Here is a 23,509-nt window from a genome sequence, read left to right on the forward strand (position 1 = left end):
CATGCACGAACTTTCTGTTCTGCTAGTACTGTAGAGCTTGCAAATTGTAGGCAAGTAAACGGAATTCTTGTTCTGGTTATAAGTTGACAGAATTCGTCAGCAACAGTTGTTTGGGGAGTGTTTCGAGCTACGGCCAGGGCTCGCAAATAATGTCTCTGGGTAACTGTATAACTAAAAGATCGGGTAACTGATCATATACTGGGCACTGGAGTAAAAGGAGACATTGACGCGCAGTATTCTTGCGATCATCTTGTACCTAATTTCTGTAAGCGTCTGTGCGAAGTTGATTGAACTTTCTGTGCCATCGTGTAGTCAAGTTTTCCGCTGCGACAGTAAGCACGTTCTGCTCGTCTTCTAATTGCTCTTACACATTCGTATTCCCCATCAATTGCCGCGTACTCATTTGGGAGAATAACTTGCTTTGTGCAGATCATGTAAGACTGACACAATATATCTGCAAAACTTTGAAAGTTCGAATTTTCTTCTAATGACTTAGTTAAACAGAGACGAAAATTTTGCCACTTAGTATATTTTGAGTAGCGTCGGATCCCTTCACTCCGTATGAGACGATGTTTTACATGAACCAAAAAATGATCACTGCCGTGCGTTTCTATGTCTGTTGATCATTCAACGTCATCGAAAGCTCATGTGAGCAGAGCGTAGCATCGATACAGCTGGAGTAAGGATACACACGCAGAAATATTGGAGAGCTGTTAGTTAACACGGTCAAATTAAATTTTTCTGCTGCGCACTTGATAATGTTTGATACCGCTATGGGCGGGGGCGTCTGTCGAAATGACCATTAAAACCATTACTCTAAATTACCCTTAATACCATTACTCTAAAGCAATAAAGCATTGCATAACCCCCTCAGCAGTCGTAGAAGTGGTTTTCAACAGCTTCACTGGACATCGACTTTCGCAGGGCATGGATGGCGAGGCAATTTTTTTCGCAGCGCTCTAGGATCACTTCAAGCCAAATCGACTCCTGTACACTTTCTATGTCATTGCGCCTAACACATCTCCGTGAGTTGTCAACAGCAATCAGTACGCTACCACCTTTTTGTTTAAAGGGCCCTGAACCATCCCTCAGGCTTGATGAAATAACATAGTCCGCGGGTAGTATGTGCTGCTTTGGACATCTCAGCCAAGTTTTGCAGCCGTCCGCGGTGCGTGGAGCTCGCAAGCGGGGCGCGAAGTCACTTTTGTCTCAAACGCTCTCTTTTCAAACAGAAGCCTGCTCCTCACTCTCTTCTGGATGCTTTATTTCGTAATAAAGCGGATTACCGTACTCGGCTGCGATAGGTTGCTGCATGCGGTCGGCTTTGGAGCGTAGATACCGCGGCCGCCGCAGGGTGCCGCCACGACTCCACTGGCTAAGCGCAGCGCGGCTCGCTTCGGACAACCGCGTTTGGCTGACGTTTAGCGCGTCGTAGGCACCAAGATCAGAAGTCGTGGCATCTACGTTAACATCTAAAATGAAATTCGAACTACGCGCCACGGTGACATTTAGAAGGCGGAATCGTTCTGGGCACGCCTCACTCCGCCGTAGCCTTCGCAGTGCAAAGCACTGAAAAAGGAACGGGAGCACAGCGGAGGCCGTGTTTGATTGCCAATAACTCCGCTTCTGCTGAACGCATCAGAGTACTTTTTGCTGCAAAGTATTTCTTAAGTAGCCTATTATCACTTCAAATGCCTTTCTACACTTCGATAAAAATGTGGTTCACGGCCCCTTTAAATCCACTGAAGTCCGCTGCGGAAGACGTTGTAATGTGGTGGAAAACAATCTGAAGAGGAAATTTCCCTGCAAAGTCAAGTTCAGGAAATAACAGAAATAGGAAAAGAAACGAATGAAATAATAATAATAATAATAATAATAATAATAATAATAATAATAATAATAATAATAATAATAATAATAATAATAATAATAATAATAATAATAATAATAATAATAATAATTGTTCTTGTATCATTTTTATTTGGTGGTAGAAAGCATACGTACACACATGTATACTTGAAAGAGAGACAAAAAAAGCAAGGCGTAGGCTGGCAGCTGTCACTTGAAGGCAGGGAAGTTCGGAGTTTCTGTCCCCTCCTTCCAAACCTAGGAACGTTTCAATGCATGAACTTCTTCTGGGTTCACTGAACCCACGGCGCCCATGTTCCGTTGTGCCTGTCCGGAAGAGCAGCTGGGTCTCGTGGCTTGTTTAGTGTCGGCACGGCACCAGCTTGGTAGGCATTCATGCGCTTCTGCAGGTGCGCCACAATCTGTTGCAATGAAAATGCACAGCTTATTGTGTCCCGTATATATGCGAGAGATTAGAAAGTTCATTGTCTCCGATGGTATTAAGGTGCTTAGTCGTCATGAGCAGTGTCTTGAGAGCGATAAAAAAAAAAGTAGTTCGATGTTTCTTTATTGGTGTATTGGCTCTAGACTTCGCGGTGTTTGTAGTAAAAGTATTCAGCGGTCGTTTTCAAGAGTTCGTGCAGTTCTGAAAAGTCTGTGCATTTTTGTGCGCTTGCCCTGCGAATTTATAGAATTGCAATTATCAGTGAGAGATTTAAATTGGAGGGCTTTTCGATACGCCGAAAAATTATAACGGTGAAAAATAAATGCGGATGCCTGCTTCTAATGAACAGCAGTTGTTTTGTGGCTGCCACATGTCAGTTTATGCGGTGACTCTGCTTTCTTTTGATTGATTCAATTTTTTCGAGAGCATTTTTGGTGGTATAGAACAAGAACTTGAGTTGATTGATACTATCACATTCCAGAATAGCTCGCGTTCTCTGAAGTGAACACTTCCGTTTTTTTTTTCTTTCGTTTTTTTTTGCGTTCACGTGCGTGTATATTACCACATCGAAATGTAGTAATTTTAAACCACTATGGTGCATTTCGTCTATTGATGGATAAAATAACGTAAACTGCTCAAGGTAGAAGTATTGAATTTTCGAAACATTTTCTCTGCATTCCACCAAACTTTACACAACATGTAATACTGGCATGTGTTTAAATCATTAATACTAGTTAGAAATAGAAGCGATCCGCTGCTCCTCGGTTGAATAGTGCTTCTGGAACATTCTTTTCTGTGCAAAAGAATTCGAATGTGCATCTGTGTCTGCATTTCATGGATGCTATTTACATACCCTACTCAGTGCACCCAGCCGAAATAAAGAATTTGCAGTTTGTATCTCGAGCCATCTTACGAGAGGGCCTCAATGGAAGCGTTGTAGAAACCCCATTCTGTTGAATTAAGTGAGGCCGAAAACGTTCAGAATCTGCTTTTCGCGCCTTTCATTGAAGTGATAAAAAAAAGTTATGGTTGTGTTCCAGTATTTTTCAATAAGGATCAAAGATTAGAACAACTGCTACAGTGAAAGTAATAAGGAGACAGCTTACTCACATTGGGATGGACTTTGGCTAAGTTATTCAGCTCGCACGGATCCCTGACGATGTCAAACAGGTAGACAGAATCACTGGACGAAAAATTTCTTCTGTACCCTTCACTGCAGTCTAGCGTCGCTCGTCGTCTCCACCCTTTAGGAAGCCTGAAACCGCCGTCCATTCCGTACAGATCTCTGAGCACTTTCACTACGTTTGACTGTAAGAGCAGGTGGTCCAGATCCCGTCGCGGACGGCTGCCTCCCGCTGTCAAGTAGCGCTGGTTGAAGAAGCCGGTGCTGTCCACCACTAACTTGTACCTCGAGTCGCGAATTGCCGCCGCCGAGGGCAAAGGACCGATGTTGTACAGCACCTCGGTTCGTGGTGAACGCCACCCATTCGATAGATGCCGCCACATGTCTTGTCCATCCAGCTCAGGAAGCTTCGCTACGTTGCCACCTTAAAAACACAAATCGTACGGGCCTAAGAAAAGATAGCAGTTATGTAAACACTTACGAGACGAATAGTGGAACAAGACTCCAGCCTCAGCGTGAAGCGATTATATTGGCAAAAGTTCTTGTTCGAGGCTCTCTTCGAGACTCTCCTAAACACAACTTGATCGGACGAAATATCGGCACTGCGCGGAGGCTTTCTCTTTGCTAAGTTGAAATTTTCAATGTGAATAAATAACGTTAGCAAAATCAGGCATTCATTGTCAGTGTAGTGAAGTCCACTCCAGCGCGACAAAAGAAATGGTAACAAAAAGAATAAACTTTGTTTATAAATTGAATTAGAATACACTATACAGCGTGGACATTTTGGTGGGACTGCTGTATATTTGGTGAAACTGCTGTGTAGTTATTCAACCTTTACATGCGTTTTCTTCCTCGTGACATTTTTTTCGTCGAATAAGAGAAGCTTCTCAATTCTACCAATTTGGTGCAGCTGATCAAGCGGTTTTCATCAACCGACATATCACTGTGTGAAGCGACGTCTCACTGAACCCCTATTAATATTACTATCTCGTTTGTTTCCTTTAGCATCTCGATTCATGCACAAACGATAGAAGTCATTGTACTCACCGGCAGCTGAGTACAAAGTGGGCAACCAGTCCGTAATATGCATTAGTAGATTCGACACTCTTCGTCTCCGGGCAAGCAGGGAACTCCAGACAAATGCAGCCGCCCTAGTGCCTCCCTCCCACACCGTACCCTTTATACCGCGCAGTGGCCAATTGAAGCTGCGGCTAGAATGCATGCCAAAAGGAGCTCCGCCATTGTCACTGCTGAAAACGATGATGGTGTTGTCTAGCATGCTGGCCTCGCTCAGTGCTTGAAAAACTTCGCCTACAGATAGGTCCATTGCGTCCACCATGCCTGCACAATGAACATAGTTGCGTTGTATTATGGTAGACGAATAACTGTAGACGAATACCTAGACATAGCGCACCGATGCCAAGAAAGTGGACACTTTTAGTTAATGCACCCTACAGCAGAGTCTGTTTCCATGTGCCCATTGCTGTTATTCAGGAATAGAACGTTACTTCCAATACTAGCGTTCTTTTCATTGTGCGACATTCGCTCGGTGTGGCACCGTTCGTGTCAGCATGAGCGGCGCGTTGAATAGCACCATGGTAGCTGGTTTGAAATTCGACACAAGATCTCCTGAAATACGAAATATATGCCCTGCCACGTTGCTTTCATCTTCAAGCGCGTGCTTGAATTGACTGAACATTTTGGTTAAAATAAAGAATAAACAAAAAAAATTAAAATAAATTATGGGGTTTTACGTGCCAAAAAAGAATAAACCAAGATCAGATGGTGGTATATTAACACAGCGATCTTTCGTTGTCCGGTCGTGCCATGAAGCTACCGGAAGGTTAAAGCATGTAATATTATTAACAGCGAAGCTGTTTAAGCCAGCCGTAATTTGTGGTTTGTACCAAGAAACTGCCACGCCGTAGCCATGGCAACCAGGAGGGCGGAGGAGGGCGGCGTGGCGCATGCGCACATGGTCTCTTCCTCGCCAGCTCCCTCCCTTCCCGACCCTCGTCTCTCTTCTCTCCGCGGCGCGCTGAGCCAGGAGAAAAAAGTTGTCGCAGTTTCACCTGAAAGGCGAAGCATCAATTCCGATAGCAAATTTGTAGAGAGCTATACGGAGTAATGATATTAGCTTTATCAGCTGTATAAACTTGGACATGCAGCAGCACCGGCAACACGCAGAACTGTTGTCGACGCCGTCGGCGTTTTGCCCGCGTTCGCTCAAAATGCGTGCGGCGTTGGTGACTGTTGCCGGAGCCTCTGATATAAATAGGCACTTGGTGCCGCAGCTAAACGTCGCCTCCCTTCCCTCCCCCTCCCCCCTCCCCCATGACCTCTCGCGTGTCGGAAGAAGGCGCGTTTGCTCTACATATATGGTGATTGTAAAGGAGGAAAGAGACGCCTACTTCTGCAGCCCTTAAGCGAGCACGGCGCAGAACGCGCGTTTGTTCTCCGCCGTGCGTTCACTCCCCGTGAAAGCGCGCGCCCCTCGCGCCCTTTCACTCGCACATACAGCGTTCGGCGCGCGGCGACGATTTCATCTCCATTGACGTCATACGGAACCTCACGGCGACGGCGACGGCATAAATCTGCTTTTGAGTGTCCATATAATTGCTATCGCAATAAAAAAAGGCGAAAGCTTGCACTAGGCCGCGCCTCTTCCTCTTCACAACCACAATCTCTCTCTCTCAAGACACAGGGAAGCTGGCCGATTGATATCGAGTGGCTAGCCTCCAAAGCGTTCGGCGTCGACAAGCAACAGCGTTCTTGGCACCGTGCCAACCTTGGTTAGCCCCAGGAGGTTTCCTTGGGTTAGCCTGCCTGCGTTTGTGGCATGCCAGGAACGCTGTCGCTCGTAGGCGCCGACGCGTCCAGCGCTAGTCACGCGAAATGTCGCCAACGCGTTCGGCGTCGCCAAGCAACAGCGTTCTTGGCACTGTGCCAACCGTGCCAACCTTGGTTAGCCTGCCTGCGTTTGTGGCATGCCAGGAACGCTGTCGCTCGTAGGCGCCGACGTGTCCAGCGCTAGTCACATGAAATGTCGCGAAAGGGAAGTTATCTCCAAAAATGATCACTCGAGAATACCTTCCTACATGCGTAGTTCAGTTAAGCCAAGTTAAGACCTAGCGGCAACCAAGTTAATACCTAGCAGTACCAGCCAGTAAGACTTGAGGATCGACAGTTTCGCTGTGCCTAAGCTTTTCACGACCGAGTGAAAGCTTGCCCGTTTTTTTTAGGTCCACTCTAGAAAAGCGACATGTAAAATATGTTAAGCAAGGAATAAAACTTCGTGCCACCTAGTGAACTGGAATAATATGGAGGTCCAATGACATCTTAAAGTGGGCAATCACACAGTGGCACTTAAATGACTAAGCAAGAAAGAAAGCATCGTGTCATCCAGCAAAAAGGAACCATGTGTCACTGCTGTGCACATAGCCAGAAGCGGAATTCCCGAACCGTTTAATTTTTACGTGCGTTTTGCCATTGACCAGCCGTCTTCGTTTATAATATATCTACATCCCAATTGGCTGGCGCCGGCTCTTAGGAGCAGCTTTAGCGTAAGAAATTTGTTGTGAATACAGGCGGCCATTTATATCGCAACCCTGAGCTCTTGTCCAAACAGCTGTCGTGATTCTTTGTTACCTCAGGGGCGCTATAACGTAAAGCAATTCCAAACTTTCTATTCTATTTCTGCATTTCTGCAATCAGAACAGCCATTGGTCAAATGTTTTTGGTCCACCCCGCGCCCAATGTTTTGGGCGCGGTGGAGAACCGCACTGACTAGCTCTGATCTTCAGGACCAACTTTGGGCCATCCAGCAAGCCCGGGAAGCTACCGAGAGACAGGGTCCCTCTGCTTCCCCCCGCGCGGCCTAGACCCAGGCCATCAATTTGCCGGATATTTATTAAAGTTGACTCACTCACTCACCCCCACTTCGCCTGTCAGTCACGCGACGCGACGAAAACTGCGAACATTCCCTATCTAATATGACGTGTAGACATTGATTAATGCATAATAAAACCGAACTAAAGAAAATAATGCTTTCCAATTCTACACCTTCCTTGCACTTAGCCCTCCCTTATTGTTCCAAAGCTATCGAGCTGCGCCCACTTCACTCTGCGCGCACTTCTACTCTGCCAACAACCGCGCTCGTCGCTCGCTCGCACCGTCGCTTATCTCCACACGGCTCTGACCTTTATGCGCCGTGCATTCGCCGCTCAGTTTCCGTTGAAGCGATAGACCGCACGTACCTTCGCCCGCTGCTGCGGCGTATGCGGTTGCTGCCAGAGTTTCGACAGTCGTTGTCTGCAATCATTCAGTGTGATCTATTCATGTTTGTTTGTGCCCGCTCACACCACGCTTGTTCAGTCAGTTAGTAATAGTCGGGCCACATTTTCCAACGCACGCTACACATGCAATGCTGCCTGGGTCGGCAGTGCAGCGCTACATGTGTGTCCCTTCGCACGCGCTGCCCACGGGAAGCGATTCTCATCAACACCACCGTTTCACACGCGCCTTCTCGTGGTCATCGAGTCTCTCTTCATGTCGGTCTACTTACGCCGCAGCACACCTGCTTACTTAATCAGCTCATGTTTACTACAAATCATATTGCTACCAAAGCCGCTCACCTTACTTCGTATGACATTGCTGTGTTGCTGTCGCATTCATTGCTTCGCCCTTAGGGCGAAACTGTGACATTTTTTTATTATTTTATTAATTGTTTGCTATTGCCCCGACGCGCGCAGGTCTGGTAGAAATGTTTGAGTTTCCTCATAGCAGAATTAGGTTTCCTCATACGTTCAAATTGCATTCCGATGCCAATTGGTAAACAATCCGACGGCGAATATAACGGCGAATGGTAAAGTCGTACTTTACCATTTTTCTGACGGATTTCACTGGGAGAAATTCAATATTTGTTCACCGAAACCTTGCACCACGTGGAGGGCCTGCGCGGTCGATGTGGTTGGATGATTTTCTCCGCCACCCGCGATCACACGCCGGTTGCCGACGCCGGATTTTCTGCGACACGGGGCCCTAAACGCTATCGCGTTAAATATAGTTGCACCAATAGCCAATGTGGCTAGTACCTGGTGCAATATAGAAATAACATACATAGGTCAACCGCGTACATATTTTCTCAGTGACTAATAACATTGTTTACATGGACGAGTGTTAATTTGTAAAGGAGGAGTTATTACGTTTGACTAGACAAGAAGCGTTTACATGCAAAGTCAAAGTTTCTGGTTACTTTTACTTCCAGAGGCACAGTGTTCCATGTTATAGCGCCAAAAAATTCCAATAATCGTTCACCATAGATATTGCTGCAATAAAGAAGGTTTAAGTTAAAGTTAGTTGCTTGTGTGGTGTTTGCACGTGGGAAGTTAAATATGGTGTTGGGTAAGGGGAAGTTGGTGTTTAGTATTTTATGAATTATCAAGTGATGTTATAATTCCTAAAGCCGTAAACGAAATGATACCCAGGTCAATAAACAGATTGTTACTAAGTTTATGAACAGAAGAAAGTGTTATTTTTAGGACGCGCTGTTGCAACTGCTGTGTAGGTGTTACGTAAGTTTTATATGTTAGGCCCCATATTTCACAACAATTACCCAGGTGGGTATGAAATAAAGAAAAATATATACAACGAAGCAAAGCATGAGGAAAATATTGCCGGGCACGGGCCAGGGTGTAACAGCTCAAAGCGAGTTTCCTACAGACAAGGTTAATTTGTTCTCTCTAATGCAAGTGACAGTCTAAAGCAACTCCTAGATATTTAAACGTACCAACACGATCCAGAGTTCGGTTCGCTAGAGTCAAATTAAAGGTACTGTAATCTAGTATTCTCCTATTGGAGTGAAATATCATATATTTAGTTTTATCAGTATTTAGGGCTAGTCTATTTTCTGAAAACCATTTGTCTACCAGTCTTGCAATGTCTTGCATGTCTTGCAATGACGAGAGCGAGTCGCCTGTGTAAACTAAGGTGGTGTCATCTGCATACATTAATACTCGTGTCAACTTAAGTGCCTGCGGTAAATTGTTAATGTGTAATGAAAACAGGATAGGGCCTAAAACCGAGCCTTGTGGTACACCACATATGACATCGGACTAGAGGACTCCGACTATCTACTCCACAAACCCTGATTCCTTTTCCACCAATAAAGTTTCTATCTCCGCTTGTCAGCCAATTAATTAGGGAAAAACCTGTCATCGTAGGCCAAGGCAATAAAAGTGACTTGCTATAAACGAGGAGAGCGTTTGATTGGGCTATTTAAACAACGCTACGCGTCACCACCCGATGCCTGCGTCGGTGGTTACGCCAGATTGACATAAAGAGAGTGGAATAAAAGCAGATTGGAATACTTTTACCTTGTAGGGCCCCAATTCTTTCTTACCGCAAGAAACACTCTTCTGAGGGTAAATAATTAACGGAATATTGCCAACGTCATCGCGAAGAACCAGAACAACTATATGGGTGAGTGATGCACCAACAATAAGGGCAGCGCGAAGGTATCTTACCTGCAAAGATTGTTCTGCTTGTTTCTCCAATGTACGGAAACTTTTCAGTGTTCTCCCGTGGAGCCTGTAGTGGCACGCTGCTCCCTGTACCGTGCACTGCCTGGTAGCTCACCACAAGAAAGAGCGGCTGCAGACAGGTAAGAATAAGTTTGAACTGATAAAGAATGCGAAGAGGGCCAACTCTACACGTAACAGATGTAAAGCTTTACAAATAAAATTCAGACCTTATAGCAAAACAAAATGCTAGCCTCTTCAATTGGAGGTAAGAATAGCAGTCTCAACGAAGTTACCTTCCCTTTTTTTCTGTTGCGAATAACGTGCTTGGCTCGCTGTGTGAACAGGGTTGTAGAGTAAGTTCCGGTACTCGTCCACAATGGATCCGTGTTGTGCCAAAAGTCGAGACCGGTTTGGTTTTGCTGCAGGAGATTGAACAAGGAAAACGTCGATACACACCATACGCCTTGCGTCAGACGGCTTTCAGAACAATAAGAAAAAACAACAACACCGGGGTGTCGTAGTGGCTTTGGCGTAGCGCTGTTAGGCGCAAGAGCGGGAGGTCAAATCCCAGCCGTGGCGGCCGCATTTCGATGGGGGCGAAGTGCAAGAACACCGGTGTACCATGCACTGGGCACCACTTAAAAAACCCAGGCGGTCAAACTTTATCTCGAGTCCCCCGCTACAGAGTGCCTCTGAAATATATCGTGGTTTTAGCATGCAGAACCCCAGAGTATAACTTTTTAATTAAAGGAATTTATTTTCAAAAGAAATCTGTCACGAAGCTTTAAATTAAGGATTCCTTTGTAGAGGAATAAGGGGGAAACGTTTCTGTGGCTGGGCACTCAGAATAGGCACAAACAAATTGGCTGGCGCGCACTACGCACACCGCCGCCACGTAGATCAGCAGTTACGGCATTTTGGACAATAAAATTTAAGACTTGGCCTTCCTTTCTGCAATACAAATTGAAGTCAGGCAACTCTGGTAACGAAAAGTTGGGAGAGGTGCCCTTCCCATTAAGCTATCGCGCTATATTTATGGCGGTGTCAATTATTAAAGCGACTTTCCCGCTACTGTTCCTGGCTGGCTTGCCGAATAGCTCATACACAGGACGGCACCCGTATCGCTATACACCTAATTGGGATGATTTCGGCGTTGTCATGTTGGTCGCTCTATCGTCGTCTTTCTGCCATAGTGATTCCACTGCCGTTATCACCTTGTAGTCATCATACAATTGCTGACATATTATTGTAATTATTTTAGCATCGTGAACTCATTGTCGTCATGCTGTTGTCATAATTTCGGCTCCGTCATTTCACCGTGACACCACCGTCGTCATACCTTCTTCGTCATAGCACCGGTACCAATCCAGCATCGACATCACGTTTTATTGCGATAGCAATTATATGAACACTTCAACCGGATTTCTGCCGTCGGCGTCGCTGTGAGGTTCCGTATAGATTCCAAGGGCGATAAAATCGTCGCCGCGCGCCGTATGCGCGAGCGAAAGAGCGCGGGGGACGCGCGCTATCACGGAGGGCGAACTCCCCCGCGCGCTATCACGGAGAGCGAACGCACGGTGGAAAGCAAACGCAACCGTCGCCCGAGAGGCCGTGGGGGTATGGGAGGGAGGGAGGCGGAGCGGCGCTGTGCTCCGGCACCAAAGGCGTATCTTGCCACTCAATCTCCCACGCGAAAGCAAGAAACGGGAAGAGGGGGGGAGGGGGGGGGGGCAGCTGCTCCTCTACCAACAACTTCTCCTTTGCCCGGCGGTGCCGGTCGCCCGCACCGTCTCTTATCTCCACACGGCTCTGACCTTTGTATGCGCTGTGCATTCGCCGCTCAGTTTCCGTTGAAGCGATAGACCGCGCGAACCTGGGCTTGCTGCCATCGTTTTGACAGTCGTTGGCTGAGGTCATTCAGTGTGATCTATTTAAGTCTGCTTGTGCGCGATAACACCACGATTGTTAATTTAGTTAGTAAGCCAATGCGTCCAAGTTTATGCAGCCGATAAAACTACTATCCCTACTCCGAATAGCTCTCTACTAATTTGCTATCGCAATCGATGCTTCGCCTTTCGGGCGAAACTGCGACATTTTTTCTTCACGCCGTCGTCGTCACAGCTACGTCATTTGGTCATCGTCATGCCATTGTTGTCATTGTAGCGTCGTGACGCCGCCGGGGTCGGGCCAGCTTTGTTATTCCTTCGTCGCCGTACAGCATCGGCATCACGTTATCATCACGCGCCGTGATCGTCGGGCTGTCGTCGCCAGGCAGTCGTCGTTATGCCACCGTCGTCACTCCAAGCTTTGTCATCCCTTAATCGTCATGCCGTCGTCACATCGTCGGCGTCATTTCGTTGTCATCATGCCATTGTCGTCATTGTTATCTTCCACTTTCCCCTGATTATTTCATAACTATCGGGATTTGCAGTTTGCGCGTGAGAAGCCGACTGTTAAGTTGGTGGCGTTTGCACGTATACTTATTTCCCGAGAAGCAGCAGACAATACGCACACGTAGTATAGCTCGCACTGTGAAAAAAATTGTAGAATTGGAGTTGCTTGGCGGGAATGCCGCAGATTGCGGAGAATGAAGATGTGGAGTGAAACGGGTAACGGGACGACGGGGAACATCAATGTATAGTGAGAAAGTGAGAAAGTGAGCGAACGGAACACCTTGGCTGTCAGGGAGATGACCTGGCTAGTAACAGTCGCAGATGCTTCGCAAGTAAAATAATCAGTTAGGGATGCGCTAATATTCCAGACTTTTGAATAAGGAATAGAATAGCTCCCTATTCAATTCGGTCTTCGAATCGAGCGGCCACTATGCGTAAATACGAATATCTTTCCAATACTTCTCGAATTGTTCAGAACGTAAACTGTGCTCAATAAATTATAAAATTGCAACAAAAGGGCGATAAATGTAATCACCACGGGCATCGTATGGGTATTGATCATCAGAACGTACATAGTGGATCAGGCTTCATCGCTAAGACAGCCAAACTTGCACTTCAATTAATTAATCATTCACTCTCGTTGAAAAGTTCTATACATGCGAATAATTCTGCTTATTTCTTTCTATTGCTCGATTTGTGCTTATAATAAACAACGCTTCATAACGTTTAATGGAATGACAGAAACATGCTAACGTTATTGATACCAGGATGTAAACAACGCTTTATATTATTTGTCAATACGGCTGCTCATTATTCGAAAAGTTTTCGATATGCGATTCGGTTCGATTCACTTCGGGCAATATTTCATTCGCATTCTATTCGGTCTCAAGAGTTACTAGTCGCATGTTCTTAATAATCAGTTATCAGCTGGTAGATGTCAGTTCTACATGTCGTCTAATATATTCGGGTGATTTCCATGTGAGACAGAGATCTATCTTTTAGTGCAAATTTGTTTGGCGAAAGGTATAATATTGCATTACTGATGAAATTTCATTACCCTACACAATACATTATTATGAAACCCTTCCGCGTATGCCAGCACCCGTAAGTTGTGGTGCCAAACGTTATAAATTGCAGCACAGTGATGCAGAATGCCAACTGGTGCAGCTAGATTGGTACAAATAGTTTTTGTAGTTTTTGTCTTTTTTGCAACAATATGAAGTTTCACATGAGAAACTTCGAGAGCTTAGGAGCGCTGAAGATGCTTACGAAAGCGTATAAGAGTTTAGCGTTTTTTATGTCTAATCATCAGAAAAAATCCTCTTTTCCCCAATGTAGAGTAGCAGGCCAGAGCAAGCTACAGCTCAGGCCGACCTCGCAAGTGAAGTAACATGAACAAACGCTTTGTTTAATAAACGGTGGCATGTAGGCTGTTTGTTCGTGATATGAATCCAGTACCAACTAGTGCATCATCTTGTCTGTGCGATCGTCGTTTCTTCGTTTGTGGCCTCTTAGAACAATGCAGCGCTACTTCGCCTCCATGACTTTTCGCTTTATAGCGTGCCTTGCCCTCCGTTATATTCCTCCATGAGTCATAGAAAATTGCTTTCCCCTGAATTTTTCTTTCGAAATCTAATGTTGACTGATGGGGTTCGTATTGAGATATCGATGTTTTATTGCCCCTCCAAGAGAGCGCCATATCTGGAAACATAGGACATTTGTATCTCAAGTGAATAACCATAATCTTATTAGAGCACGATGTTCGCATGCACGACACAACTGGTGCTTGCGTATATATGCTTACGCACGTAACGTTGTGGGTGAAGTAGTCCTCTTCTCCGTTGTAGAAGCCGTAGAAACTGTCGAAACCACGAGAGGTTGGTGTATGGTTTTTCGTGTAGCTGCCCAAGTGCCACTGCGAATGATGCATCGATATCAATCAATACGCACAACCTATGGAGAAGGTATAGTATTGTTCTTTTCAGCTTATTTAGCGGTTATTCTCGCCGGGGTGGCTCAGTGGCTGCGGCTTACTCCTTCTGAGAACGAGGTCACGAGGTCGATTCCCGGCATGACGCGGCCGCACTCAGACGGGGTCGGAATGTAAGACCACTCGCGTTCTTAGATGTACGCGAAAACTAAACCTCGAGTGGTCGAAATTAATGCGGAGCATCCCAAAAAGTGCTTCTCATTGCAACTGTGCTGTTAAAAAATCCATGAAAATTCTGAGATATTGCGTGCCAAAACCGCGATCTGATAGAGGCACGACTTGTGGGGGGCTCCGGAGCAATTTTGACCACCTGGGTTTCGTTACCGTGCACCTAATGCCCTGCAACACCAGTGCGTCTGCATACCACCTCCCTCCGAATGCGGCCGCCGCTACCGGGATCCGACACACGATCTCGAGCTCAGACGCGCAACGCCGTAGCTACTGGGTGAACGCGGCGGGTTGTAGACAACAAGGACAAACTTGTTGTCTGTAGCGCCAAAAACTTATTGGGCGTAGTTTATAGCTGAATAATGGAAGGTAAGTACAAAAAGTAAAGCTCTGTCCGTTATCGGTTCTGCATTTTTAACTCAAAGAGAGAAAGAGAGAGGAAAAATGTTCGTTTAGAGAGACCAAGAGAGGGAGAAAATTCTGAGGGGGTGGGAGACTTTTGGGAAAAGGCCAGCAAGACCTTCAATAAAACATTTCAAACCTTTCACCAGTGCAATCGAGGCACGTACCTTTCCGATTAAATGGGTCTCGTAGCGAAGTTCCTTGAAGTATTGGGGCATGATTCGCACGCTCAAGGGCAATCCCCAAGGCTCAGCTATAGCAATAGGAAGTCCTTGCATGCCTGAGTGGCGTAGATAAAGAAAAAAGAAAGTCCTATTTATGACGTCACGGCAGAGAGCGTACAAGAAGGTGCTTAAATACTAAAAATACAGCATGCTATTTTGTACAACAAATTAACTGAACGAGTTCAAATCAAAATTATTGAGCAAGTATTAGTCCAATGCCAAAAACAAACAAAACAAAAATAAAGGTTCCATAAATGTCGAAGAAAACAAGGTGAGGATTTGCCCGCATAAGCATCTACAGGCCCTTTAACGCGAAAGCTTTACTAAAATACACGTCCATAACGTTGCTTGGTTACGTTGTAGCCGCTTTACGACAATACCGCGACGATAAACTGTTTGTACATTACGTCTCTGCTTTTTTTGTGTTTGTCAGATTGATCCTGGGAGGCTGCGGACAGGCGCTGATTTAATGTAATGGTTGGACGCACCCTGCGTGAACCTTTCATGGTTACTGGTCCTATTCTAAGATGGTCTGTTTGAGCCTTTAGGGCATACATCGGGTAGCCTAGGTGTCCTCCGACAGAGAAGTAGTGGACTGCTCTATAAAAAAAAAGGGAAAACAAAACTGCATCTCACAAGCTGGTTGCAGCAACTGTGGAAGCTACACGAATTCTTAGCCGATAGGAAGGCCGAATGCCTTTCGATATGTGCTCATCCGCACCACGTCGTCTGCTCAGCGTCTGCTGAGCATCTGCTTGCCATCCAGTTACATGCTTCATTGTTGGTGGATTGACACAAAAAAAAATTTGACACCGTAGCCATAAGCTGCGTTTACATCCATGCGACAGCAGGGCTTCGCTTTACCTGTAAGCTTTCCCTGCAGTTACCTTGCAGCCTCCTTAGCATGTAGTAGGGGCAAATGCCCTTACATATGTTCACTTGCGCCACAGCGTCTGCTCGGCGTCTACTTTGCGTTTGCTCACTACCGTCATCACGTATCCTGCTAGAGCGGGGTGGTAAATTAATGATGCAGTGAACAATTAGCATTTTATGACGTTCCGCATCGTCAATGCATCACAAGTGCTAATGCTGTGGTGCCACCTGCTAACTAGAAATCAAACCAGTTTTACGGCTCGGTGCCGTGTGTGTAGTCCTATAGCAGCGTGAAAACAAACAGCCGATCTCGAATAATTACGACAAAACATACCTAATCATTTGACCTCAGCTTGAGATGAGACTTCGCGATGACGAATTTTGCCGCTTGTTTCTCGCTGACAAGCCGGGGAGCCAGTAACAAGCGCGAATTCGGATCGAAAAGGGTGGTCGGCGTTGTATTCGCACTGCAATGTTGCATCGCTTAAGGTGGCTATTACGGTTACGGGCGGTAACTGCAACAGTAATTCTCGGTATACGACGTGCATGTCACGTATCGCTGCACCGTATCGTGTAGCCAGCAAAATAAAACTCTCTAGTGTATCCAATAATCAGCCACTTACGCCCGGAACTATATACCGTGGCGCAAAGATATTGTCCGTGTGCGCCTCGTACCTTCGGCAGTGCTGCAACCAGCTTGTGAGATGTGAAATGGAGTATAGGTAGCACTGGTTTTGCATTGCTGTTTTACAGCGTCAGCAGTTAAGCTTCATTAAACTATGTTTCGTCTGTCCGGTTTCCGTATGATATGAATATATCGAGGTTATCAAGTACATTGCTAAACTGTCACTGTAGGTTGATCAATAGACGTGAAGTCACTGGTTTACAAGTTGCCTAGTTAAAATACGGAAGTCCTGAGCTGTTGCTGGGAATCGAAAAATTAAAAAAACCGGTCTTTAGGGGAACTTCAGAGTGCTTCAGAACTTTGTGAACGATCAGGGAAAAAAATAAGATGGTAGTAGCGGGCGGATTGGAAATAATACAGGGTGTTTCATTTTAGCTGCACCGAATTTTTCAAAATTGCCTGTGGCAGATAGCACAATTATAATCCTTGATCTAAACTACTCGATGAGGTGGCCATTACTTCCACGAGAAATCAAAACTCCTAATTGAATAATTTACATAATTACGCTCATTAACTTTTTCATGAAATAAATTACAGCACATATTTCAATCTACAAATTATAGCCGCTGAGTTCGCAAGGCGTATCCACCTTGGACCAATTCTCAGGACTGAACCAGCTTCGAGATATTAATTTTCAAAGTGTCCACGAAATGCATGGGCGTTCCAGTTACCTGTTGAAACAGCCGGTATTTTGTATATGAAACACCCGGCATATTGTCGTAATTGTTTCAAAATTTAATCGGGTTAATTAGAAAACACTTGGTAGAGGTTTGAATAAACAGGCAATGAGCATTGGAGCTCGCGGAAGTGTAGGCACACGGGTCGATGTCGGAGGCATAGCTGGTGAATTAGAGCAATACTGACGTCATGCCGGTGAATGCAAGTGTTTCCATAGTGGCCTGAGTAGTGGCTTCATGCTCGGATATAACATAAGGCACGCGCTCTATGGGCTCTCTATGTTTCCAGTTGCTGCGACACAGAAGCTTACGCCCGAAAAAAAAAAAGCGCAACATTCGTTGTGCGTCCCACGCTGCAGTTTGGTGGAGTTTTCCCGTGATCCCATTTCCCATCCCTATGCAGAGTTGCATGCCAGCGGTTGTATACGCGGCGGCAAACATATCTGTTTTAATAACAAAAAGCCCCTCTCTCTCTCTCTCCCGTGATCGGCAAAGTTGCAGGGAGTAGAGAAGAATTCCGGTTAACAGCTGACGCTACTTTTGATGTGGGCTTACTACTGAAGCTTCAATAATATTAGCAAAGAGTTATTGAAGTTTTTCTTTGCGGCATGCGCTCAACAAGAACTGTAGATTGTATTCCGTGGAAGCTTTTGAAAATGCATTGGTTATTCAAAATTAACCAAGGTATTCTAGGTTGTTTTATGCCTTTTACGCGACTGTGCGTAAATGAACAATCATAAACCGGACGGCTGCCATGGTGACGGCAACATAGAGACAGCAGTTTGAGTCTCAGACACCACCGAAATGGCAACGTTGTGAGGTATGGAGAAGAATTTGCTAGTAGTTAAATTTATGCGGCTCGCTCTTATGCTCTGCTGGTACTCGCTGTCGCGGTTACGACAAAGAGGAATCACCTGTACGTATAGGGTAAAGCCCAGTCATGAGGGCAGCCCTTGAAGGAGTGCAGAATGGCTGGACGTAGTAGTTGTTCAGGATGACACCATCTGCCGCGAGTGCGTCTATGTTTGGCGTTGGGATCTGAGAAGACCCGTGAAAGCTTACGTCGTCCCATCCCTGCAACAGCGACAGATGTACAAACTCTGTGACCAAAGAAACATTGTATTTTCAAGCCTTATATTAAAGCGTCGAATATCGTTAGCATATGCTAAGTGAGACGCGATGACTGGCACATCTGCTTGCACCAGTTTCAAGCCGCAGTTTTCTTTAATGGTTGAAATGTGCAACAACCGGCATGACAATTGATCAGCGAAGCTTGTCAGATTGCCAATGTGCTTATATAGCATCAGTAATCGGCAACCTAACTTTATGAGTTCATGCTACAAAACTATTCTGCTGCTAACAAACGGGAACCTTATTTCACCGGTTTTACCACAAAAATGAAGCCGGCAAGACAGATAGTGGCGAGTCGCAGTAGTGGGAGAAACAGAACGCTGCAGATTTTTAACTATTTTAATCTGCAGGCACTCAAGCATATATAAATAAATTTCACCGTGTAATACACAAAAAATATAAATACCTGTACTTGAGGCATAATTACCGCTTCTATTGTTGAGAACGTATAATATGGCCTCTCGTATGTTGAACTGATTTGAACACACTCGAAAACATGCATTACAGACTAATAGCTAGGCGGCACAAGAGGTTATTTTGGGTGCTGCAGGTTCACTGCTTCTAAGGCACGTGCAAAATTGTCTACAATACAGGGCGGTGCTTATATAGAAGATGCATTGCTCGAAAATCTTGTAATAATAACTTGAAACTAATGCTAGAAAATTTTGTTTACTTGGTCATTGTGAAAAATTCAGACTAATAGCAATTATAACAATGTGACATGCAATTATTGAATATGTAGATGTAGACTCTTGTGTTATAGAATTTTAATATATAAGAGCGCTGCTTCGGGGCTTATTTTATTGCGATAGCACTTATATGGACACTTCAAGTGGATTTCTGCCGTCGGCGCCGTCGTCGCCGACGGCAGACTTCCGATATCCATGGGAGTAGCCGTATTCATGATGATGTAACCCTTGGAGGTACTTTTCGATCACCTTCTGTCGGTCAGGAGGCTCGCTCATCGTTGCATTCCGCGCTTTCATAAGCGAAACAAAACAACGCAGGCCGCGAATATGAGCCGCACGCAAACTTCTCGCTCGCGTGGAATGAGCTGATCCGAACTGAGGCGCCGCACACCGACTGCGCCGCCAAACAGAGCAAAAAAAAAAAAAAGAAAATGGTGATACGTCATCGAGGCGAGGCCACGTCATCGAGGCGAGGCCCCGTCCCTGCACGGATTTGTTTTGAAAACAGTCGCACCCGCCGCGCACGCCCGCCCGGGGGGCTTATCTTGAAAGCCGTCTGCGGCCGTGGCAAAGTCCGCCTTGCGCTGTGTTTTCGCGGCTTAGTCCGCGTTGATGCGAGCGGCGGTACGAAGGTCGACTCGCTCGCTGTTGGAGCCGCGCTTACTCACTAGAGCGTTTTGACAGCGTTTTCAGTGAGATGCGTTCATGTTTGCTTGTGACACCATGCTTGTTAATTTAGTAGGCATGCAGGTGTTTACAAGTTTATGCGGCCGATAAAATTACTATCCTTAATTTCGTATAGCTGTCCAATAATTTGCTATCGCAATCGATGCTTTGCTTTTCGGGTGAAACTGCGACTTTTTTTGTCTCACCAAGCCTCCTCTCAAGGTAAGAGTTGCTGCTTTGCTATTACTGAAGCATAATTCGGTTATATAGCTCACGTTACATTTCTCCTTAGTGTACTTTTAAAGCTCACGCCCGGGCAAATCGGTGCAAGCTTCTAATTCGAAACTACTCACTCACCAGTTCGTCCGCCAAGAAGATCACGATGTGAGGGGGCTGTCTTTGGTACCGTACAACAGGTAGAATTAAAAGTACAAGTGTGACGTAGAAAAATCCGGTTTTCGCTGACCTAAGAACAAGAGTGGTAATAAATAGAGTAGATAATAGTCCCCATAGGAATAATCATACAGTAACGAGAAGGTAATCGCGGTAGGATTGCATCACAGAATGCATTTTCATTGAATAAACCCAGACAACACAAATACATCCTGAGGTAGTCCCACAGGACATGGGATTCAGGACCGTTTCGTCTTCCTACAATTTCCCCAGCTAGTCCTACCTGGATCTATTTGTCCATCCAAGATGATACTGAGAACGTTCTTAGGACTAAGTTTCAGGACATCGTCAGGACCATTGTAGTATCTTTTCAAGATGTTCCTGCCTGCATTTAGGTGAGCAACGAATGTAATGAAATGTCATTGTTCCTATTATACGTACAAATATTTAAGTGAAATTGATTGTCACTGCCAACTCACTACCAACTATATCAGCTACACGTCAAAATGTAATGGTGAGAACATGCATATTGTAGTGAAGAATACATTCACAAAAGCTGAAATATAAAATTTATTATCGCAAGCTCAGGTTACACAAGTCGAAAAAGCATAAAAATATTTCGCTAATGTACACGCACTGTAAACGCAATGTAAAAGTAACGTAAAAATCTCTAAAAAAACAAGGCATGGTCATAAAATACCAGTATGGAAAACTAGTCGATGAATACAAATACATCAACTCATTAAATGGACAAGTGAAAATAAATGTAAAAATATTGTCTATAAACATCAAGAAGTTTGAAGAGTGTTTGTTGTGTGACTTAATTCGGCACGTATTTCTAAGGGAACTTCAGACATTAGTTGCTGCACCTAGCATCTGCATAGGTGTAGCAAGTGGCTGGCTAAAGAAGTATAGGCATAATGCTTGCTCCGATGCATAATATAAACATTGAGGATGGTCATACTGGAGCTAAAGAAGTGAACAAGAACCCAGGCGTGTCAAAGTCTTCAAATGTACAGCAGAAAGATTGCAATGGCTCTATATCCAAACATCAACTGAATGCTCCAGTCTACCTTCTTAACCCTCTACTTCACGAAATTTCATACCTCGCGGGAAATTTTTTTGCTGTGTAATTGCATTTTTCATCAAAAGAAAGCATTCTGAAAAAAAATACGTTTATTGCACACATGCTCATAAAGATATCGGTATGTGCCAAATTGTGCAAATCCACGGAAACCTTTTCAGCATTAGGTGAAGTGAAAATGGCAACTGAAGGAGGCACTATCTTGCCTTGTGAAACAGAACACAATAATTGTTTCCTAATTTCAAGCACAGGTGGACTGCATTTACTGCAGCGCACAGAAGATTTTTTGTGCAAAATATACGCTTGCAGCGCTTTCTATTGTCGTCAAATTCGGGCCAGTGTCGCACTTGGTCGGCTAGAACATCCTACACAGCGTGCCTCCAGCCAACAAAACATGCATCGGATCCCGTTTCGGCGCCAAAAACAAAAGCGCGCCAAAGTCGACACTGCTTTACTATGATTTGCGAATGTTATACGCAATTGTTTTATTTACTCATCCATTCGATAATCATCGTTCTGAGTCCGAAAGGTCTGAATCTTCACTTCCAGAGGGAATATTAGCGCAAGTCATCCTCTGTCGAGGCTTTCTCAACCCGTAAAATCTGCGCGAGTCCATGCTTTCACTCCAGCTGCATCCATCCGGTGATTTGCACTTTGTGCCCAATATGGCACAAACCGTCTTGCGGTTCAAAACCACAGTTTCGTACATAAAAAATATTTTTTTATTCCTGTTTGCTGTTTATCCCTAAAATTAGAAAATTATGATATTTAATTGTTGTTGCATACATTTACAATACAAAAAACGAATGTTCAAACCCCAGCCCGTAAGCCAAAATAATTTGAAGCGTTTTTTCAAGACAACAAATGTTTGTACATTGGAGAGCATTCAATAGATGGCAGTACAAGTTTAATACAAGATAAGGAAGGCTATGGGCCTTGTTTTGGGTGCATAATTTTCGTCACCAGCTTTCTTGCAATAGCCTAAAAAAATAATAACCACTATGTGCCAAATTTGGCACGCTGTGAAATAGAGGGTTGATATGTTACATTAAACTGGTTACATTAAACATTACATTAAACTGTTACACTAAACATAGCTTCAACTAGCGCCCGAATTATTGAAAATGTCAATGCTTGATTTAATTTAAACATCCAAACTGACTTCAGGTGTATTGCTTGTGTTGTTTTCCGAGTGCATTTTTGTGTAATTTAAACACCTGCTACTTCTTGTATCTCCGACCCTTCTACAAGGAGACGAGAAAGGCTTGAAATATTTATTAACTAAATAAAATAAATATTCTCACAAACTTGGATAGGAAGCAGCTGCCACCTGGCAGCCGGCACGCTTTAAGCAGCTGCCACCTGACATGAGTGTCATTGCAGCAGTACACTGACGCATCCCACAGGCAAAGTTGATCACTGCGTTCCAGCATTATACAAATTCAAAGTTAGAAATATATGATTGCTTTAATAACCATACTGCACCCTAATGACATTCGCTGCTCGTACTTCACCAACACATGCTAAAATGATTTGTTGTGCACACAGTTATATGTTCTATAGTGTGCCACCTGTCCAGTAATTTTTCTTCAAATGTATTTGGCAGTAATGTGAACAGCTGTTTCTTATTGAGAGGGTCTATGCTTTCTTTTACAACAGTTATACGCAATGTACTTAAAAAAACAAAAAAAACTACAAAAAGAACAGGCAAGCGCAAAGAGAAACGAAGACATCGCTTGTCTTGAACTGGAAAAAATACTTCGTCCTGTTCCTTTAACATTGCTTTACAGCAAGAGTTGGAGACTGCTCGTCACGCGACGGCACCCAGCAAGGAGTCTAGAAAAGATGCAGAAACATTACATCACAAATTACAATGTGCCTGATTTTTGTTTATAAGTGTAAAAAAGGATGAAACGTTCGAGCAAGCGAATAAAGAATACTCACTGCTCTCTCCCATTTTGAAATTCGTGCTCCTGGAGGCCAGCTGGTATTCGAAGTGGTCTTACGCCGCAATACATGCGGAACCGTACCAAGAATCCCGGCAAGTGGAGAGAATAAGTCGGTTGAATTCGCGCGGGAAACGAGCGAAGCACTAGTGTTCGGCTTGGCTAGACCTGCGGACGTATTCTCGGATGATAACTTTAGCGGGACGTTGCACACGCCGCGTTGTATGATTACAGTGGTTTTCATGAACCAG

General features: G+C 44.8%; 1 protein-coding gene across 1 annotated transcript; it reads right to left on the reverse strand.

Annotated features, from left to right (window-relative positions):
• Positions 1-1,994: 1,994 nt before the first annotated feature.
• On the reverse strand, positions 1,995-22,690 carry LOC119442428 (arylsulfatase B-like). Its single transcript, XM_049662997.1, has 10 exons — positions 22,617-22,690; positions 20,193-20,301; positions 18,264-18,423; positions 15,058-15,170; positions 14,135-14,245; positions 10,231-10,356; positions 9,941-10,067; positions 4,464-4,757; positions 3,404-3,840; positions 1,995-2,270 (listed from the first exon to the last, which is right to left on the reverse strand). The coding sequence occupies exons 1-10, from the start codon at positions 22,688-22,690 to the stop codon at positions 2,142-2,144; spliced, it is 1,680 nt and encodes a 559-aa protein (XP_049518954.1). The 3' UTR covers positions 1,995-2,141.
• Between the last annotated feature and the right edge of the window lie 819 nt (positions 22,691-23,509).

Source organism: Dermacentor silvarum, chromosome 2 (assembly GCF_013339745.2).
Source record: "Dermacentor silvarum isolate Dsil-2018 chromosome 2, BIME_Dsil_1.4, whole genome shotgun sequence".
NCBI lineage: Eukaryota > Metazoa > Arthropoda > Arachnida > Ixodida > Ixodidae > Dermacentor > Dermacentor silvarum.

Coding starts and splice junctions, on each gene's coding strand:
- LOC119442428 (XM_049662997.1), bottom strand. CDS start 22,690: ATGACACTCATGTCAGGTGGCAGCTGCTTAAAGCGTGCCGGCTGCCAG. Junction 20,302..22,616: donor GCTGCTTCCTATCCAAGTTT/GTGAGAATATTT, acceptor TCTTGTTCTTAG/GTCAGCGAAAACCGGATTTT. Junction 15,171..18,263: donor GCTTTACCCTATACGTACAG/GTGATTCCTCTT, acceptor TACGCCACTCAG/GCATGCAAGGACTTCCTATT.